Below are 20,249 nucleotides of genomic sequence, written 5' to 3'. Positions count from 1 at the left end.
GGCACTCATATCTCACTCACAAGAAGGATTGCAGAGGCTTGTGAATACTCTGGCAGATGATTGTCTAGAGTTTAGCCTTACAATAAGCCTCTCCAAGACCGAAATCCTGGCACAAGATGTCGCAGAAATACCAGCGATAAGTATTGGAAATCACACACTTACAGTGGTGCAGGAATTCACATACTTGGGAACAACAATAGCCAGCAACCTAGATTTAGACACTGAGCTGACAAAAAGAAAAGGAAAGGCTTCTGCAGCAATGGCAAAGCTCTCCAAGCGCTTGAGGGAAGATACCAAATTCACTACGGCAACCAAAATCTAGTCTACAATGCCTGCTTTCTGAGCACACTTCTTTATGGCAGTGAGAGCTGGACAACTTACATGCGTCAAGAACACAGATTAAAAAGCTTCCACTTACGCATAGGCCATTCCAAACATAAACTCTTATCAGGAAAGTCTGTATATCATAAAAAATTATGTTTCCTACATAGATCACGCTAAATAGCAAGAATTACCAAATCTTTCAATCTATCTTTGAGAATTGTTGACCTCAAGTAATTCTTCATTAGTTTGAGGCGCGAGAAGCTTCTTTCAACAGATTTCACAATTACGGGCATTGTATATTGCCTTTTGTTTTAATCGCGCGTAGTATTGGCGTTTTCCATATTGGTTTGATTTAATAATTTACACCTAGAATTAGCGCGGGGCCTATGAAAATGCGGGGCCCACTGCGGTTGCATAGGTTGCAGTGGCATAAGACCGGCCTTGGATGTGGCTATAGAGTTTGAGTTTACGAGTCTTTTTACAGTGGTTAGCCGGTCATAGGGTGGGGGGTCCTATTGCTGTATTAATTAATCCTGTTTTTTATGTCTTCATTCGTGATGCCGTCTTTGCTATTGACACCTAGGATTTAACTATATCTTTAGAACTATCAGTTCATTGAATACATATGATGTAATAAAGTAATAATAATAACATTAATAAATCTGTGGTGTTAGGTCGTTAGTCGAACTATCAATACAACAGTATCGGAAACACTTTCGACACGCTCACGTCTCTTCTTTTTGTATCGAAGGAGATATAGGGTTGTAGTTGTTGATAATTTGTAGTTCATAGTTTCTGATATTCTTTCTAAAAATATTGAAAACCTGCCCTTTTACCTGTCTGAATGGACCACTTTGTGAGTGGATTTTGAGTTTGTGTCTCTTTGTAACCTTTTTTTTTTATTGATTCATGTCTTGTTTAACCCATGAATAATTGTGCAACTTGATCCGAGAATGGATGTGAGAGTAATCACGTGTACAAACTTTTTCTTTCTTCCTGATTAAGGCATATTGCAATTTGCTAGAGCTTGTGTCCGTCTCTACCTTTAGTTTTTTTAGTGACAACTTTTCGCTCTAATATTGATTTAGTGACCTTTAATCAACGTAACTAATGATTCGATCAGTAACATTTTGCATAAGAAATCAACATGCTTATAATCATTTCTACTATCGCGGGGACCCCTCATGCGCGGTTTCCCCCCCCCCCCCCCCCACTCGCCACTCCCTAAGGCCGTGAGTGTCTCCATTTATCGAGGACTAGATTTTAAGAGACGTCATTTCATTTTGGAATTAGGATCTTCCATCTTTTTTTTTTTTTTTTTTTTTGTGAGAGACGTTTGCAAAAAAAAGATAGATTAAAACGTCCCACTGGCGCAGACAATACGTTTTCGCACTTTCTAGAGTTTATTTGTCTATTTTTACGTCAGAACGGTCCGAATTCTCTTGAGTGATGAATTTTTGTTAACGTCTTTTGCACGTGCAAAACAGGCTGATCAAGATCATGCTTAAATTAACAAAGAACAAGCCCCTTACATGCCTCATGCTCTATTGCCTCGTTGTCTCTCAAAACGTCAGTATCAGCCCGTCCCCTTATGCTTAAAATGTAACTCTTTATTTGACCTGCGTGTTCTAGGCCTACTGGTCTGAATAAATAGCGTGCTGTAGACTCCTGGAGAATGAATTGCTGAAGTTCAGAATGCAGGATAACGCTTAACGACAGAGCTCCGCCAGAATCCGCCTAGGGAGCATAATATAATTATAAAAGACCTCCTTGGCTTGGTTGGCGGGGGAGGGGGGGGAGGAGTCGTCACAAGTAGGCCTAAAATTTTGAGAAATAGGCCTACTGGCCTTAGACATTAGGTATTATACACAAACTAGATTTATCTTTCTATCTATATATCCAGCGATTTTGATATTACTTTTTTGGAGAAATGTAGGAAGTAATCGCAAGAAAGATAGAGGGTCATTAGGACTCGGTAGGCCTATTCCTTCAGGCTCAAGAGGGAACTGATACTTTTAAAAAAATAAATTGGAACAAATTTTGCAATGTCTATATATAGAGTGATAAATGTTATCTTGGAAAACGAAGCGGATCTGAATATTACCAAATGTGCCTCCAGACAAGACAGTGGACGTGAGCTTTAGATGGACATGTTTTCAGTTTATCCCTTACTTCATGTTCCAAAAGTGCATTGACCTAGCCATGACCTAGCTGTTGGTTGTTGGTTGTCTGCAATCATATAAGGACTATGGCTCATCTCGTAGAGCATTTCCTCTTGTAGCCATATAGCACTCTATCTTGAATACATCGCATGTGAATGTAACGCTTGGCTGGGTGTTGGAAGACCCAGTCATTTACCCACACATTCCTGCAGGGAACAAGAAAAAAAGTAAGCCAGAGAGACATAAATAGAGAGAGTTTGGAAAGAGAAAGAAAGACTGAAAGTGTGTGTGTGTGAGAGAGAGAGAGAGAGAGAGAGAGAGAATGAAAGCACTGGAGAGCATCGAGTACAGCTAATGAGTTTGTTGTAACACAAAATCTCTTTCAAAACTTTTCCCACTTTGATATTGTATTCTTGCAATTGTTGCGCTGTGAGAGATTCAGCAGAATCCGTGTCCTCACATGAACCTAACACACTTATCTTTATCTGATATTTAGAGTGATGGGAACCAAACTAACTTTTAAATGTTAAACTAAAACTAGTTTTCAACTAAACTAACTTTTAAAAGTTAAACTAAAAGTTTATCATGAATTTCACAATATAGTTAAACTACCTTTTATTGTACATTTACGTTTATGTAAGAAACATATTCCTTAATACTGATTTTATTATGGATAAATATTTCTACAATGTTAAAAGAATATGATCGAACCGTAGGCATACAGTCGGATGATTATATCTATATAGGTCTAGTTCAACCCCCCCCCCCCCAAAAAAAAGTGTTATGATTAGTTTAATTAATTTTCTTTAGTTTAGTTTAACTATATTGTGAAATTCATGATAAACTTTTAGTTTAACGGCAATAAAATATATAAAAAATGTCTAAATAAATATGTGTGCTTGTATTTTTGCCTTGAATTAAAACCTTTAGAAAAGAATGGTACTATTTTTTAAAAATTATATTAACATATATAACGGAAAATCTTACTTAAACGGTAAAGTTTAAAATTTCATTAAATAACTTAGATTTAGAATTTCAAATTGAGATCTAGTAACCAATGAAATAGAAACGAAATCGTTGGAGGTTTAAGAAGCATTTGACCTGTATATTTTATTGTGTAAAATACATGCTTGACTAACCATGCCGCTGTGCTATTTTCTTGTGTGACCACTAAAAATACAACTAACACTATTGCATAATACCGCTAAACGCGCAAAGGAAAAACAACAGGGTATGGTCTTGTCATTATGGACTGCACACTCAGAAGGCCTACATTATATAGGCCTACACTATATAGGCCTACACGTGTACGTCTATCTGGTCAGGTTGTTAAAATCAGTCGGACACACTGTCTATTTACTTTCTGGGCAGGGAGGGTGTGTAACTATTTTAGTGTAAAGATATATCTACGAACATGGTTGACTAGCCATGCCAGTGTGTTATTTTCTTGTCTGACCACTCCACATTAAGCAAACATTATTGCATAACGCGTAATAATTTAAAAAAATGCAGGGTAGTCTTGTAGTAGTAGTCATCGACTACACACGTACAGTACACTAGGCCTACATGTGTATGTCTAGCTGACCAAGTTGTTAAAATCAGTTGAACACAGTCTATTTACTTTATGGTCAGAGAGGGTGTGGATTAAGATTTTTTTATTTTTCTAAAGTTGGTTATCCTAAAATGCTTTTAGATTTATGTTGGCCTAGCTGTCGATTTAGACTTAGATCTCATTAATAAATCCCAAGACTATAAAAATAGTGTACTTAATGTTCCTGCAGTTAAAAAATATTGACATAACTCACTAATCTGATTCCACTATAAACAGAAATTAAACACCTCCACGTGGCTCACAAAAAAATTCGGAACAACACCATTCATAATATTGCATAGAAACTTTTGGCCTAAAATGTTTAACATTTTATAATACTGCTACTTTCAGTTGCAAATATTTACTCCCATAACTTCTACCAGCATCTTACTTTACCCTCTTCAAATGCACACTGACTAAATAGTTGTTAATTGCATCTTTTTTTTTTTTTGATAATCAGAGTTATTGATATCACATGACCAGAAAACAGGGATGTGTGTTTCAACCCTGATCAAATGTTTAAATGTTGTACAAATTTTAATTAAACTTTTTAGTTAGTAACTAAAAAAAAAAATTAAACTACGATTTTAACTAAACTTTTTTTTTTCTAATCAAACAATGGTCTTTATTTTTTTTTTAGTTAAACTAAAAGTTTCTAACTTTTTTAGTTAACTTTTGCCCATCACTAGATGATATTTATGAGTTAGTTTGTGGGTTTTAACCATAAGAAAGAAGGACTAGAAGGTGGGCGTCTGGTGACAACTGTACTTCATATAATTTTGCAAATCATTACATCTTCCATACATTTTTTCTTTTCAGAGAAGACTAGAAGAGGCAAAAGCATTACAGCAAAAAATTCACATGAAAGAAGAAGCAAGAAAAGCAAAGGAGGCAGAAGCGAAACGAAAAGCAGAAGTGAGTTTTTTATTATATAAAAAGAGATTTCTAATTGGGGATATTCTTAAATAATTAGAAGTATCTTTTAGTGTTATGCTGAGGTTATTAAAAAAACAAACAAAAAAAAAACAACTAAGATTTATGAATATAGCATGTAATTCAAAGATATAAAATTTATAAGGGGATATATCCTTCTTATGCAACATCTGCCACTATTGGCTCTAGATTGTACAGAGATCTAGAGTCAAAGATAGAATTATATAAATTGTGTGTGTTTTTTTTTAAAGGAAATCAGGGAAAGAATGGAGTCTATTAGACAAGAGGAAGAAGAGTTGGAAAGGGCAGAACAGGATGCAAGAGAACAATTAGCCGCTGTGAGAAAAGCTCAAAGAGAGGAAAGAGAAGCACGCAGGAAAGCAGAGCTGGAACGTAAAAAACAAGAAGCTATAGAAAAAAGGTGAAGGTTACTTTCAGTGATAAACATATATATATTTTTTAACTTTATAATAATTTTTGGCGAGCTGATTTAGCTTTAGTTATCTTTCACCGCTTCCTTGAGCACGCACTTTAAAAAAAAAAAAATGAAGTTAACTATACTATTATATTTTAGGGCATCTAGTTACACAAAAAGTATTTAATTTAAAATGGAATTCATTCTATGTTGCAATGTTCAATGTGTTAATTTTTGTGTACAAGTTTATGTGTTGTTAAGTGAAGCAAAAAGTAAATTGAAATTCTTCAAATCTTTTAGACTTCTTAAATCTTTATTATAAAATATAAAGTTGGCATTTTGATACTTTGGTACCTTAAAGTGCTTTAAAACAACTTCAAATGAGTTACAAAGTATATAGAGTGTAACCTTTGTGCAAATTTATCTACATATACAAACACACAGCCACAGAAAGGTCAGTTTTACAACCACTGTTAAATTCAAACTGGGAATGTAATGACAGATTATTTAAGACTCTTGAAAATTTCTGGTATATAATACGATAAATTTGTCCTTATGTTTTCAACTAAAAAAAATATTAATTTTGGCTTTTTTTTTAAAGTTAGATTTCTTTTTTTTATTGGGGGTAGGGGGGAGTTTTAAGTAGTTGAGTTTAATTCTAAACGTCTTAAACTGATATTGCTTATTATATTATCTAGGGAAAAGGAAAAGGCAATGGCCTTAGCAGCCAGGTTGAAAGAACAAGAAATGCTAGAGAGTATAGCTGATGCAGAGATGGCTAGAAGATTAAAAGAAGAGGATGAAGCTAGGAGAGAAGAGGAGGAGATGGAGGCTCAAGAAAGATTAGAAGTATGTTCTTAACTTTAAATAAAAAGTTTCTTTTTAAAAATCACTTCCACCTTTTTAAAAGCTATTACTTTGCTCTCAATAACAAATGTATGATAAATAAAAAAAAAAATGAACAACAAAATTTACCCCACCTCACTACTGAATATAAAAGCACATTTTGGTTGAGTTCAAAATAGACCAAATTTAATTTTAAGATAATTTTATTTTGAAAAAATTATAGCAGTCAAACCAGAGTTTTCATTATGTGGCCAATTAGGTTGTAAATTTTCTCCACCCAGTGTACATCCATCCTTGAAGAGTTTGCAAGCTAATAAGACGAATTGCAAAAAAAAATAAATAAATGCACTTGGGACTAGAGTTAGAATTGCATGACCATGCTATTGTAGCTTTGTGCAAGATTGGCCATTGCCCTATCAGTTCGAACTTTTCAATAGATTTTCAATTTTTTTAATGGGATTCTGCGAGGGGGCTTAATTTTATTTGTATTCGTTATTCGGTGAGATTAATTATATAATTTTGGATAATATATTTGGTTCCACGACAATTCGTTCACTGACATTTCGTTCACCGACAAATCGTTCACGACTTTTCGTTCACGCAACTATTCGTTCACCAGACATTTCGTTCACCCGACAATTCGTTCACGCGACTATTCGCTCACGGACTATTCGCTCAGGGACAACTTGTTCACCGACAACTTGTTCACCGACAGTTGGTTCACGACAAATCGTTCACGCGACTATTCGTTCAGGGCACGGACAAATTGTTCACAGACAAATCGTTCACTGTATAGTAACATATTGTTAATATTATATATTCTCGTCGCGTGTTTAATTTATTTACATTAAAACTTTTGTAGCTATTATTTCCAAATGCAAAACATTTCTAGAGATCAGGTCAATTCTGAGTTTATTTAATTTCGTTGTTGTTGTTGTTGATATTTTGTTAATGAGAACAGTATGTGATAAAAATTATACTTAAAATAAAAAAAAAAAAAAAAAAAAAAGAGATCTTACAAGCTAGCTGAAAAATGTAAACGGGCCCTCACTTTAATATAGGTAACATTTTTACTTTCACCTTTAATATACCTTTACACCCCCCTCTTTTTTTTTCATCTACCGGGAATCTACCCATTCATCTGGATACTCTAGTTAACACCTAGTTGAGTGCTAGTCAGACTGGCTCCTCTGGAAGTAATAAAACTTTATTGGACATTGCCTATACACATGTTCAGTCTACATTGACAATATCTACTAGGCACTAGTATAGTACTTTCCATCAAGTTTAAAAGAAGTTTTATTTTATTTTTATTTTAGTTAACTTGTCTCTATATGTGACCACCCATTGGTAGACTAATTTGATTGCTTGGACCTCAATAACAAATTTATTGAAACAATTTTATTTTGTTGTATTGCGATAAATTATATTTTTTTGATAGGGAACCAAAATATTTCCTAGTGTTGTACATGTAATTAGTTTTCTTTTTTCTTAGATGTCTTAATTGATAAGTATTAACCTTAGATCTGTATCTAGTATGTGACGTTCAGAGTTGAACAGTGAAACCATATATTGTACCAAATCTAGTACCATTGTTAAAAATCTAAATTATCTCTCGTAAAAACACTGAAAGGATTGTGGAAAAATACTAGTGTGTCTGAGCTAGCCAGGAAAACCAGTGACTTGGCAGAATGCATGACGCGTAGGATGTAATCATCTTCTTTTTTTAAGAAACGTCTGTATTAGCCTATATAAGATAAGATTTGTTTTTGTTAACAAGATATCAATAAAATGGGTATGTTAATTAAACATCTGGACCGCTATTAAGAAGTTAAGCAAATATGGGTCGGTCGAACAAGACTACATGATGGACATGAGTGTAAAAGAAGGCCTACATGTTGAAAGTAAAAATGTTACCTATAGTAAAGTGAGGTCCCATTTAAATGTTTCAGCTTGCTTGTAAGATCTCTTTTTTCTTTTAAGCATAATTTTTTATCACATACTTTCCTCGTTAACAAAATATTAACAACAAACAAACAAAAATTAACAAAGAATTTCGGATAAGGCCCGATCTCTAGCAATTTTTTGTTTTTGGAAATATCCAGTGAACGATTTGTCTGTGAACAATTTGTCTGTGAACGAATTGTTAGTGAACCAACTGTCGGTGAACAAGTTGTCGGTGAACAAGTTGTGTGTGAGCGAATAGTCGCGTGAACGAATTGTCAGGTGAACGAAATGTCTGGTGAACGAATAGTCGCGTGAACGAAAAGTCGTGAACGATTTGTCGGTGAACGAAATGTCAGTGAACAAATTGTCGTGTCCCCAATATATTTGTATAAATGTTGAAATATTTTTGGGGGCATATAAAGTTTGTAATTTTTTATTTTTTAATATTCTTTTTTTCTCCTTATATTTTTTAGGTCTATTAAAGATAATCATATTAGAATAAGTGTTATACATAATGATACTTGTTATAGTTTTAATGGTTCATTTATGTTCTATAATCTCATGCATATAGGCAGAGTTTCTGAATGCTCAAAAAGCTGCAGAGGAAGAGGAAGAAAGATTAAGAGAATTAGAGAGACAGGTAGTGAAATGAATTCTTCTTTGATCAAAGCCTAGATACTTATTTTTTAAATAGTAATCAGCATTGAATTTTAGGGGTCCTTATAGAAAGTTCCAGCTGGTGTTTTATTTAGATCTATTATTCACTGTTTTATTTATGATGGAGTCACATAGCCAGTAAAACAAATTAATTGACCCTTGGCTTTTATATCCTTTTTTTTACATCCAAAATTTATTCCTAAGAATAATATAAATGACATATTGAAACAAATGGAGCTAAAACTCGGAACTTTTTAGTGATTCAATAAAATCAATGTGCAGAAACAAATTTAAAAAAAAAGACTTTAACCACCCTACAATACATTCTACAATTATATTCTAGTCAGTATTACTTTACCATGTAATTTAAGAAATGTTTACTTTCAAAAAATGTTATCTCTTGCTGTAATCCTTAAGGCTGAAGAGGAAGCTTTTCATAGAATTTTACTTGAGAAAGAAGAGGCAGAAGAAAGACGTTGGCAATTAGAGGAACAGGCTCATAAAATGAAAGAAGAGGAGGAAAAATTACAGTAAATTATTTTTTATATTGCAGTAAAAAGTTGTTTTTTTTAAACTACACTTCCTGAATTTGTTTTAAGCCAGTATAATGCATTTATAGTAATAGACTCAGTTGTTGTTTTTTTCTCTTGTACAAGTCTGTATTAAATGGTTGTACAAAAGGGGATAAAACTGATTACTCCAATTACTGTGACATAGGTGTCAGTAGAAAGTGTTGGTTTTTTTTTCAATTTGACAGTAATGTCTTCAACCTTAGGCAACTACAATAATATACTGAAGCTAAAGAGTAGGTCTTTACTGAAATTTTCTGTCAGCAATTTTGCTGTACTTGCACATTTGGAAGTGGAACATTATATATTAGTGGTTGTATTTGCTCACACTGATAGATCTATATCTTTTCAACTATCATTCCCCCCAAGAGACAGATATATGTCAGTCATGTAGATAAAAAACAACCTATTAATGCAATTTTTAAAAACTGGTATAAATAAGACTTAACCAATCTATTCATATTTAAATTGTATTTTAAATTATTGCACAAAATTTAAAGCAAATGAACAAAAATAATATTGAATTTCTGTTTTAGACATGAAATGCTAGAGGAAGAGAAGAGACTTGAAGAAGAAAGAAAAAAACAAGAGGAAGAAGAAGAATGGAGAAGAGCTCAAGAAAAAGCCAGACTGAAAGAAGTAAAATGTCCATTTTCCAATTGTCTTTTATTATTTCTTTCTGTAAAAAAGTTGAATAATTTAATTCTAAAGTGATAAATGAAATAAATCACCAAACTAAAACAAAGGACGTCATTTGAAATCTTTGAGGGGAAGAAGGGGAAGTTTTTAGGAGGTGGAGATCTGAAACATTGAATTTATTTCATTTGGGTCTCTTTTATTGTATTTTGTTAGCAAGTCTTTTTTTTTTTCTTTCATTCTCCTCTTTTACTTCCAAGAAAGTTAAACAAAATATGATGGTAGGAAGCTTCCTCTTACTGATGTCTATGCTATGCTTCAAATTAGATTACATAGCAGCCCATCACATTTTAACTATACTTTATAGATAGGTTTGTTTGATGGATATAGAGTTTCTTCATGCATGCTGGTTTTAATTCTACATAGCTACAAATGCTAGAAGAGCAGGCTAGGGAAAGACTACAAGCAGAATTAGAGAAGAGAAGAACCTGGGCACTACAGCGACGAGACAAGAATCTTGAAGTCAGGAATTATATGGACAGAATCAAACAATCTCAAGGTATCACTGAACCGTGGACATTCTCTTATTTTGTTAAGTGGCCGAAAGACAGTTACATGAGGTAAGAATTACTGTAAGAAATGTTGTTCTAATTTTTTAAATTTAAAACATTCTCTACAACATTGTCATACAAGTTTTTTAAGATTTATAATTTTCAAAATAATATAACAAAAAAAACAACAACATGATTTATAGAAAAAGTTATAAAGTTATGTTACTGCATTTCTTTTCTTTGATATGTAGACTAATGGGAGCAGACCCTAAAAAAATAAAAGGAATGCAAAAACCTAAACCAAAACCAGCCAAGGAAAATACTGCAGAGAATGTAGAAATAGTTGCAGCATCAGCAGTTGAGTGAGAGAGCAGCTGTTTAGACTCCAGAAATGATCTTAGTCCCACAATTATTATATATTTAATAATAAATGCAATGGCCTTGGAAGCAAGGCTGAAAGAACAAACAATGTTACAAAATATTGCTTAAAAAAATAAATAAAATTAATACAATTAAATGAAACATATGTCATATGTAAAAATCAATACTATTTGATGAAAGAAACAAAAACTCTTCAATTCTTAAGTGTAAATTAAACCATATTAGTTTACATATTAATGCATTTTATCCTTTGTGACTAATATTATCTGATTTAAATTTTAACTTATTCTAAGAATTGTTTCATTTCTGCTCATCAGAAATTTAATTTTATGAAATACTGAGAAGTTGAAGAATATTTTTAACACATCATTTTAAAGAGAGAGCAGTCCTAGATATATCCAGCCCTAATAAATACCTGGTAAAATAAGAAAGTCATTCTACCCTCATAGACCAATTAGGCTGAAGACATGGGAGAGGGGTACTTTAACTATTCTATTGACTTTTAGATCTTATAGTAAATATTTTATTTTCCTTTCAAAATGTTATCAGATTTCATTGTAAAAGAACTGTTCTTCAGCTTGTGTTTGGAAATAACCAACTAAGAACACTTCAATTCCCTCTATTTTCTCCAACAAACTTCTGTTAATTTTAGAAGTGCTTAAAGACTTGGTATGTGTAATTAACAGATAGAGAGAATATAAAACTAAATGTATGGTTTTCTAGTTGTTTAAAATTATTTGACTTGATTTCAACTAGAAATTAACTTTACTAATATGTCACATAATACTGCCTATATTTTGATTGTTGTAACTTATACACATTTGTTGATTGTAAAACGGAACGAGATAATTGTTTCTTAATAAATATTTATTTTGGATGATAAATTTTAAAGCATTTAGCTTAAGGAACTTCATTTTATACTTTATTTTGTCTTTCAAATAAAAAAATATTTTTTTTAATTGTGTACATACATTTGTTTAATCTTATTATTGTTATCTTATTATATATATAGTAAAATCATTATTGATGTAATAAAAATACTATAGTGAAACATTTTTAAAAAGATTATATCAACTCACTGTCTGTCTGGTAAAAAGTTTGTATATCTTATTTCTCCCACACCCAATCTCGGATCAAGTTGAAATTTTGCATAGTTATTTCTTGTATCTGACTAAACAAAAATCAATTTAAAAAAAATAACTTATTAGTTAATAAACTATTGGTAATTAATTATTTTGTTTGGTACAGAACAAGGAAAAGAAGTCATACTTGACAGATGTGGTGGTATCAGTTGAAGACTTGAGCCCTAAGTGAACACTTTTTTTTAATGTGCTCACAGTGACCCAGATACTCCCTTCTTCCCCCCTTTCCCAACTGGTTTAGTAATAGGATCATAGGGCATTGAGAAAGTTAAAAGCACGATATTGGGCTAAACAAGAACAACTGGTAAAAATATTTCTAATCGCACAGATTTATTTTTAGTCTAGATCTATTACAATTTTAATCACATGACTGATCCAAACTAAATGATAGATTTACACGTAATATACGCTTTGTTGTTTTAAAAAGTTTTGTTTTTCTTGCTTTTAATCTTTTATCCTAGCTTGTAAATTCCTTTGTGCCTTTTTCACATTTTATATGCAAGTTTTTTAAAGTCACACTATATCAAGTTACTCTACAAAATGTTTTTTTTTTTCTTACAATTTTTCTTGTAAAAACTTGTAGTTTTTTGGTAAGTTTTTATATACAGTGAATAATATTTTATTTTTACATCTTATATTAGTTATTGTTCTTTATTTCAATAATATTGTTTCAAGATACTGCAAAAAAAATATTTTTTTCTCCCTGAGTTAAGGTGTTTTCTGGGGAAAAAAGGTGATTCTGGGGGTGAATAAGAATCGTAAATAATCAGTTAAACTCTAAGGAATGATGTTTAATATTTGTAAATTTAAACAATTAACAGGAGTACAAGCATGCAAAGATTTAAATTTCACCAAAATGTTCTATAATATGGATTCTTGAAAGTACTCTTGCATAGAGGTAGATTATTGCCATGTAAAGGTTTATGTATGACACAGTGTCAACTCTCATTACAATAAAAAGCCTAATAACTAGTACAATAAAAGAAATGTTACAATTTTGATTTCACTATTGTCCAGTTAAAGAAGTAAATTACACAGACACAGCACAAACTGGAATAACTTCTTGTACTGAAATTCTTATGGGTGTTGAGTGCTGCTTTCAAACCCAGTGTTATATTCCTCAATGGACTGATCCAATAAGAATGTTAGAAGGGCATCGTACAAAAAGAAGAAAAAATGACCTTTGTGTGTAAAAAGAAAGTGAATTATATTTATGGTTAATATAAAAAAATTGCCAAGAAAGGCTCCAGAGAAGTAAAAAGTGCTAAAGAACTAGTTACCCTTACTCCTAATTTGTAGATCTGTTAATGTATTTCTCCATACGCTATTAATTTCAAATACAAGAAAAACTGCCTTGGTACAAGACAATAGAATGATATAAAGCTTTTTTTCCCCTCCTTTTTGTGTATACATTTTAAGTATTTATAATGGTATTGTTAAGAAATTCAATTAATATTACAACTTTATATAATGGATAGTCTGAAAAAAAAATTTGAGCAAGTAAATTTATTCTTGAAATTTTTTTTATTTCTATGGTGCCAAAACTCATTGCACTACAAATATGTTGACTAAACATTGACTTTTACTATTTGTTTACAAAACTAAAATCAAATTTGAACAAAATATAAGTATACTTGTCCAACACAGACTATTGTACTGGTACCTCAGTGTCTAGAACTGAAAGTTCATATTTGAAATACACTAAAAAAATTATAACACTTGTATCCAATTAATAAAAGTAAAAAAGATATGTCATAAAAAATTAAGACAAACAATTTATTGGAATGGTACATTCATACAAATAAAAGTATGCATATATTGCAATAACATCACATATCACAAGTGGGCCGTCTCTAAGAACTGTTTGTGCTTATCACTTTATAACTATTTTATATGTTCCATGTATTTCTCAGAATATTAGCAAATTCTTCATCACTTTTAATTCCAAGACTAAGTCCTTCATAATACTCTTCAAACTCTATATATGAAATGAATTCATCTTTATCATTTTCACGAACATCTTCAATGAAAGCTTGTAGTGCACTCTGATTCATGTGTCCATCTGCAAAATCAATGGGTTACATAATTTATAGACATTGAAATCTATTGAACATAATATGCTGTAAGGTAAAAAAAAAAAGTTTGAAATGTAATTGTAATGGCCACCCAAAATCCCTCCAGCAGATTTGAATGCCCCAGTCCATTGTGATTCTTATATGACATAGCAAAAACATATTTTAATATTTATCCTGTTTACAATTACATTCAGACCTTTTAGCAGCTACTTCAGACAAAAATTGTATTTCCTTTAAATATCTATTAAAATTATTCATTGATTAAACTAATTCATGGTCAAGGTATTTCATAAAATCACAAATAACATCTAGTCTACAAATATGAAATTATTTGTTAAGAAAAAGAAAGAAAAAGACTACTATCAAAAAACAACTAACAGAGACAGCTATAAATGAATCAAGCAACATTGAAACAAAATTTACTTTAAAAGTCAATTTTAAAATGCCATTAATAATCTACATATACACGGAATAGAACAAGTGAATCTTTAAAAATGTGATTGTACACTAACCTGATTTAGGTTTGTACTTTGAATTGACATTGAAGAACTTATTCACATCACTAATATGGATAGTGCCTTTCTTGCCATTATCTAATTTACGAAAAGCCTGTTAAGAAAAAAAAAGGAAAATTACTGTTGTATTTGCATTATTAGCCAATTTACTATTGTGCAAGTTTTTTAAGCTAATTTATAAAGAAAATGACTAAGTTAATTCAGCTTTAATTATGTTATAAAGAAACATAAAAAAAAGTTGACAATAATATTTAAATAACATTTAGTTCAATGTCTTCAGCATTCTCAGATATTTTTTTCTAAACCAAAAAGACAGATAATTGTGAGGAACCCCAATTGATCATCTCTACTGTTAATCTTGTTCATTAAGTTATAAAGTAATTAATTCAATATTGTTATGTGACCTCATATTGACCTCTGGTACATTTGTGCAGACTAATGAGCTGTAATTTGTTTTTGACAATTAGTTTAATATTGAAGTAAAGTTTTTTTACTTTTTGAAAAACAAAATCTACTTATTTATGGCTAAGAAATCGATTTATACAGTAATTACCTTTCTGACCAAAGCTTTCCTGTACTCATTCATTTCACCTAATAAGCTGTGCATGTATTCACCATAGTCCAACAGTTTGTTGCCTTCAGGATCCAATATTTCAAATACCTCTTCTAGTTTCTACAGTAGTGAATATTTTATTTTAATTCTATGATAAAATGTATTATGCCTAAGGAAATTTGTTTTACAGTAGTGTGTTTTACACATTTTTAAATACTAAAAAAACAACATGTTAAATATAATACTGAAAAAAAAAGATAAATATGCAAATACATGATATATAGTCATAGTTACACTTTTGAAGTGAGTTAAACAGAAGTTGTTTTTTTTTTTAATTTTATTTCATAATGTGAATGCCAAGGGAACAGAAAGCTTATTTTTTATAAAACTGATGACTTGTATAGTGTTAGAAACATTTAAACATAAAGACCACAATTCTAATAATGACTAAATTCAAAGGTTAACAAGATTGAAAATTTAGTTTTATTTATTTGGCATACTACACAGGGTGTTTTAAGCTTATTGCAATCTATAGAGCAGATGATGTAAAGGTTATCTTTTTCTATGACCAACAGTTAACAAGGGTGTTAACCAATGACCAATTGCTTTATTTTCCTGAACTAATGTCAGGTACCCCTTTAGAGCTGGGTGCTCAGTAGCATCCTAAAAATCCTAAAATTCAAAATCCCAGTCTTCACTGAGATATGAACCCGGTACCCTCAGTTCGGAAGCCAAGCACTTTACCACTTGACAACCACGCCCCTTTATTTATTTGGCATACAACACAAGGCGTTTGTTCACAACAAAGGTTATTGCAAGAGAGCACACTAGACAGGGCTATGAACAAGGGAAAGGGGAGGTAAGACTGTACCATGGCATTGCAAGGAGAGCTGCCTGCTTGTTACTGCTTATTACCAAGGTGATGATTCTGAACCCTTCCCACTTGCATTAATTCAAATAGATTATACTAATTTACCTAAGTTATATTATTTTAGACAACTTAACTTAGCTGTATAGTATTTAGACATTGAGCTAGAGCTATAAAGGGGAAGTAACACTTGAGTGTTTATGGGCACGACATGGCCTAAATTGTGGCGATGTGCTAAAAGCCCAAAATATCAACTTAGTAAATTAGATAGATGGTAGATGGTCATTCTAATGATAGAATTAAGAAAAGGAGAAAAATATTGCATCTGAATCACTATCAATCTCCTCTGCTCAACATACTTAAACAATATTTTCTCCTCCCAAACAGCAGTTACAGCTCATTGGAGAAGCCAAACATTTGTACAGATAAGTATAATCTAAGACACAACTTGCTTATTTGCTATTTTATTAGGATGACACTTATAAAAAAATGTAATAATAGATTGCTTTCAATGTGGTTTTAGATCTTGTATTACAAATACGTAGTTAACAAGTATAAATATTTTGATCAGTTACATCTAACTGTTATGATTTAGTGCTTCAGTTTTATTCTTGGACAAACAGCAAAGAAATGCTTATTATAGCTTCAACTTTTATTAAGACCAGTACATTTCTCTAATATCAATATGCAGCTCTTTCTCCAGTCTCCAACTCTTAACTAACAAACTAAGATACAAGACATTTTAAGTCTACAAGTTCATTGACATCTTACTCATTCAACAAAAACAAAAGGCATGTACACCAAAATACAACACTCTTAACAATGTTATTCCAAAGGATATCAACCACTTTCCGCTCTATGGTCACTATGGTTATGTCTTATACAGACCCACGCTAAACAACACAAGCCAATCAACTTTTAAAATATCTTAACCTTGAACCGCTTTCTCTCCCCACTAACTAATTGGAATGTGCATTTACCTTTTTTAATTTTGACTTTGTACAAAAATAAATATCAAGACCAAACTATTTAAACTTTTTATCTACTTTATTTTATTTATTTTTGTATTTTTTTTTACCAATGTAAAGGTTATTTGAATCTATTATCTACCAAACTGAAATTAATTAAATGAGAAAAAGTTGAAGAAACTTGCTCTATTTAACAACCTTTGTATTAATTACCACCCAGTTTTCTAAACACGGCCTGAATATATTGTAGCAATACTTCCATGGAGTTCTATATAAGACCTCAAATGCTGCTGTGACCTATACAAAATTTAAAGCTTACCTCAAGATCCAAATCTATGTGATACACTTTTAGACCTTTTTCAAGATCAAACTGATCTAGGATTCCAGTTTTATAATGATCCAGCTTTCTGTAAAATCTTCCAAGTCCTGTGTAAGTCCTGATTCCTCTCTTAGAAATTTTTGTTTTAATCTCATCTGAGCCAAATAAATAACAAAATATTCCTTTGTATATAACATAATTGAAAATTTTATAATAAATAAAAAGTTGTTAAAATGAGCAAGTGGGAGCTTTATCTTCACAGTATTTTATTACCACGAATTTACAATCTGTAAAGGGTTACAAACCTTGAACACTTTTTAAAAACTCTTTGTGATCTATATCTATTTGACTTGGAGCATGGGATCGCTGGTCATCCATTTTTCTTTCAGCACTACATGAAAGAAATACTAAACTTAAAAAAAAAACATTAGCAAAACAAAAACAAACATAATTTAATATCATTTTGTTTAATTTAGAACACAGAATACAATACATAAATAATAAATATTGTAAAATAGATATGCTATTCTGCTATGGAAATAGTATTTAAAAAAGGGGTAAGAAGAGGTAATCAGGGGAGTGGTTAAGGGGGGGGGGCGCAAGAGCTCAAGAACTCAGAAAATAAATATATTTTACACATTAAAAGGAAAAGCTACTAAGTTAGTATGAATCTCAAAAATATATATGCTTTCTTTTCTATAGTTCTATTTGTGTGATACATACAGACTTGAAACATGAAAATAACCACCAATTTTTGACTCATTTTGCCAGAACTGGAATTTCACAACTAGTATAATATAGCCAATCAACATCATCATCTTTCTTAGCATTCCTCATGGTACATAGGGCCTCAGTAAAAAACACAACTCTCTCCACTGAGTCTTGTTATTTTTTTAATGGCTTCCCAACTCTTTCCTGTCCTCTCGGCTTGGCCACATTCTTTTTGGTTTTCCTCTATGTCTTCCCCTAGGGGTTCCACTCTAAGGCAAGTCTAGCTCTGTTGTTGGTATCTTTTCTAAGGGTGTGACCAATCCATCTCCACTTCCTCTCTAGGATCTGCACTTCTATATTTTTTCTGCCCACTCAATAATATAGCCCAAGTGTGTATTAAAAAAATGATGTAGTGAAAGCTTTACTAATACACTGATACTTACATCAGCTGATCTCTTTCGTCTTCATCTACATCAGTTATACGCAGCACAATGTATTTGTTCTTTGATAATGAATCTGTCAGTGCTAGCTGTCCTTCAGTTGGAATTTTCAAAGTTGCTCCCTAAAGAAACAAATTTTAAACAATTTAAAATGTGTACATTAATATGTATAAAAATAAACTGTAGTCCTACGTTAATTTGTTATTTTCTAACTCTAAATATGCTCTATTAGGGTTGTAATCCTCACACTATAAATGTCTGAGATACTGTAAGGCAGACCACTTTTTGGACCACTGCTATGTACATATTGACCACAATAAATGAAGGGCATTGCTTTAGCACTGAAAAAGAAAAACAATATAGAGTATTTAACACTTATATTTAATATATTTTGAGATTATCTTTAGTATGACATTATTTAATTACACCTAATAAATACCTAGTTATATAAGTATAGGAAATGAAAATTATAATTACCTTTTCCCAAATTGCCTAAATTCATACACAGTCAAAGTTTTGTCAAATGCAAAATAGAATCCAGTTAGTTCCCGCATAGCATCATGCCCATCTCTATTAATAAACACATATATTATGATATTTTATACTATTTTAACATACAAAATTGATTTCTATGCAGAAACTGCTTTAATGTATTAACAATTGTGTAGCTTGACCAAAAAAACATATAGCAGATATACTTCTTAATTACCTTGTTATAATTCTTGCTCCAAATCTCACTCGTTTGGACAAAAGATTTTCTGTGGCTGTGGAAGCTGTACTGATTCTGTTGAATTTGATTAACAATGAAGTAAATATGTTATATACAGATAAACCTTGTTTGATGATACATACTGTTACGTTTTCATATTGGATGAGACTCTTTAGACATGTAAACGACAAATCATAGTTTATAAATACTTTAATCTTTATTAATACTCAAAACACTTTCTTGTTCATCTTCCTCCATTTCGGTTCCTCTTTCCTTTCAACACGCAATCGCACCATTTCACATTCACACTAAGATGCGCACGTAACACCCCCCCTGTTTAACAAGTTCGATGCACATCGAACGTCCAAAATACAAATCACTGAATATATTATCAGACTATTCCAAGTTAAAAAAAATCGGTAACATATAAAACCATAATGTAATAACTAAACAAAATCAAACACAATGTCATGTTAATACCAATACAATTCCAACATGGAATAACAATTATATTCATCACAATAATAACTGTTATTATGAGCAATTGAAACCACTTCTGTTAACATATATCTATAAGTAATCATATTTCTATTAATACACCTCCCCACTCATAATTGTATGCCTGTACAAAACACCATCATTCCAGTCGCAATCAAATAGTTAACAAACAAAGTCTCTCTTGCTCCATGCATATTGTAACAACAATATTCAATTCATTACACATATATTTATTCATTGTAGAATAGAACAATAATTACTGTCCATCCTTCCTACCTTTTCTAATCATATCTATATAATTCTAACATTATTGACATGCCATCCTTTCCGCTTCCCTCCTTTGCAATGATGTCCCATTGTGATCCTACTACCTAATGATCTAGCTGTACTGTTTTCTAGGCTGCTAATATCCCTCTCTTTTCTCGTATACGCCTCTTCA

The 20,249-nt window shown here is 31.6% G+C and overlaps 2 protein-coding genes across 8 annotated transcripts in view; one reads left to right on the top strand and one right to left on the bottom strand.

Moving 5' to 3' along the window:
- LOC106050817 (trichohyalin-like) overlaps positions 1-12,787 on the top strand; it is a 58,374-nt gene extending 45,587 nt beyond the window's left edge. For all 3 annotated transcript variants that reach the window (XM_013205863.2, XM_056034212.1, XM_013205864.2), the window contains 8 exons: positions 4,897-4,992; positions 5,262-5,431; positions 6,124-6,274; positions 8,790-8,858; positions 9,293-9,405; positions 9,981-10,083; positions 10,507-10,700; positions 10,883-12,787. In XM_013205863.2, the coding sequence (XP_013061317.2) occupies positions 4,897-4,992; positions 5,262-5,431; positions 6,124-6,274; positions 8,790-8,858; positions 9,293-9,405; positions 9,981-10,083; positions 10,507-10,700; positions 10,883-10,997 (1,011 nt within the window). In that variant the 3' untranslated portion in view covers positions 10,998-12,787. The remainder of the gene's footprint in view (positions 1-4,896; positions 4,993-5,261; positions 5,432-6,123; positions 6,275-8,789; positions 8,859-9,292; positions 9,406-9,980; positions 10,084-10,506; positions 10,701-10,882) is intronic.
- Positions 12,582-20,249, bottom strand: part of LOC106050823 (calcyphosin-2-like) — a 25,434-nt gene continuing 17,766 nt past the window's right edge. For all 5 annotated transcript variants that reach the window (XM_056034215.1, XM_056034214.1, XM_013205871.2 and 2 more), the window contains exons 11-19: positions 19,313-19,387; positions 19,081-19,173; positions 18,851-18,944; positions 18,607-18,725; positions 17,758-17,843; positions 17,453-17,607; positions 15,298-15,417; positions 14,742-14,838; positions 12,582-14,216 (exon numbers count right to left, since the gene is read on the bottom strand). In XM_056034215.1, the coding sequence (XP_055890190.1) occupies positions 14,044-14,216; positions 14,742-14,838; positions 15,298-15,417; positions 17,453-17,607; positions 17,758-17,843; positions 18,607-18,725; positions 18,851-18,944; positions 19,081-19,173; positions 19,313-19,387 (1,012 nt within the window). In that variant the 3' untranslated portion in view covers positions 12,582-14,043. The remainder of the gene's footprint in view (positions 14,217-14,741; positions 14,839-15,297; positions 15,418-17,452; positions 17,608-17,757; positions 17,844-18,606; positions 18,726-18,850; positions 18,945-19,080; positions 19,174-19,312; positions 19,388-20,249) is intronic.

Source organism: Biomphalaria glabrata, chromosome 6 (genome assembly GCF_947242115.1).
Source record: "Biomphalaria glabrata chromosome 6, xgBioGlab47.1, whole genome shotgun sequence".
NCBI classification, from domain to species: Eukaryota; Metazoa; Mollusca; class Gastropoda; family Planorbidae; genus Biomphalaria; species Biomphalaria glabrata.
The sequence above is the reverse complement of the archived record's forward strand: the minus strand, read 5'-3'. Positions and strand labels throughout refer to the sequence as shown.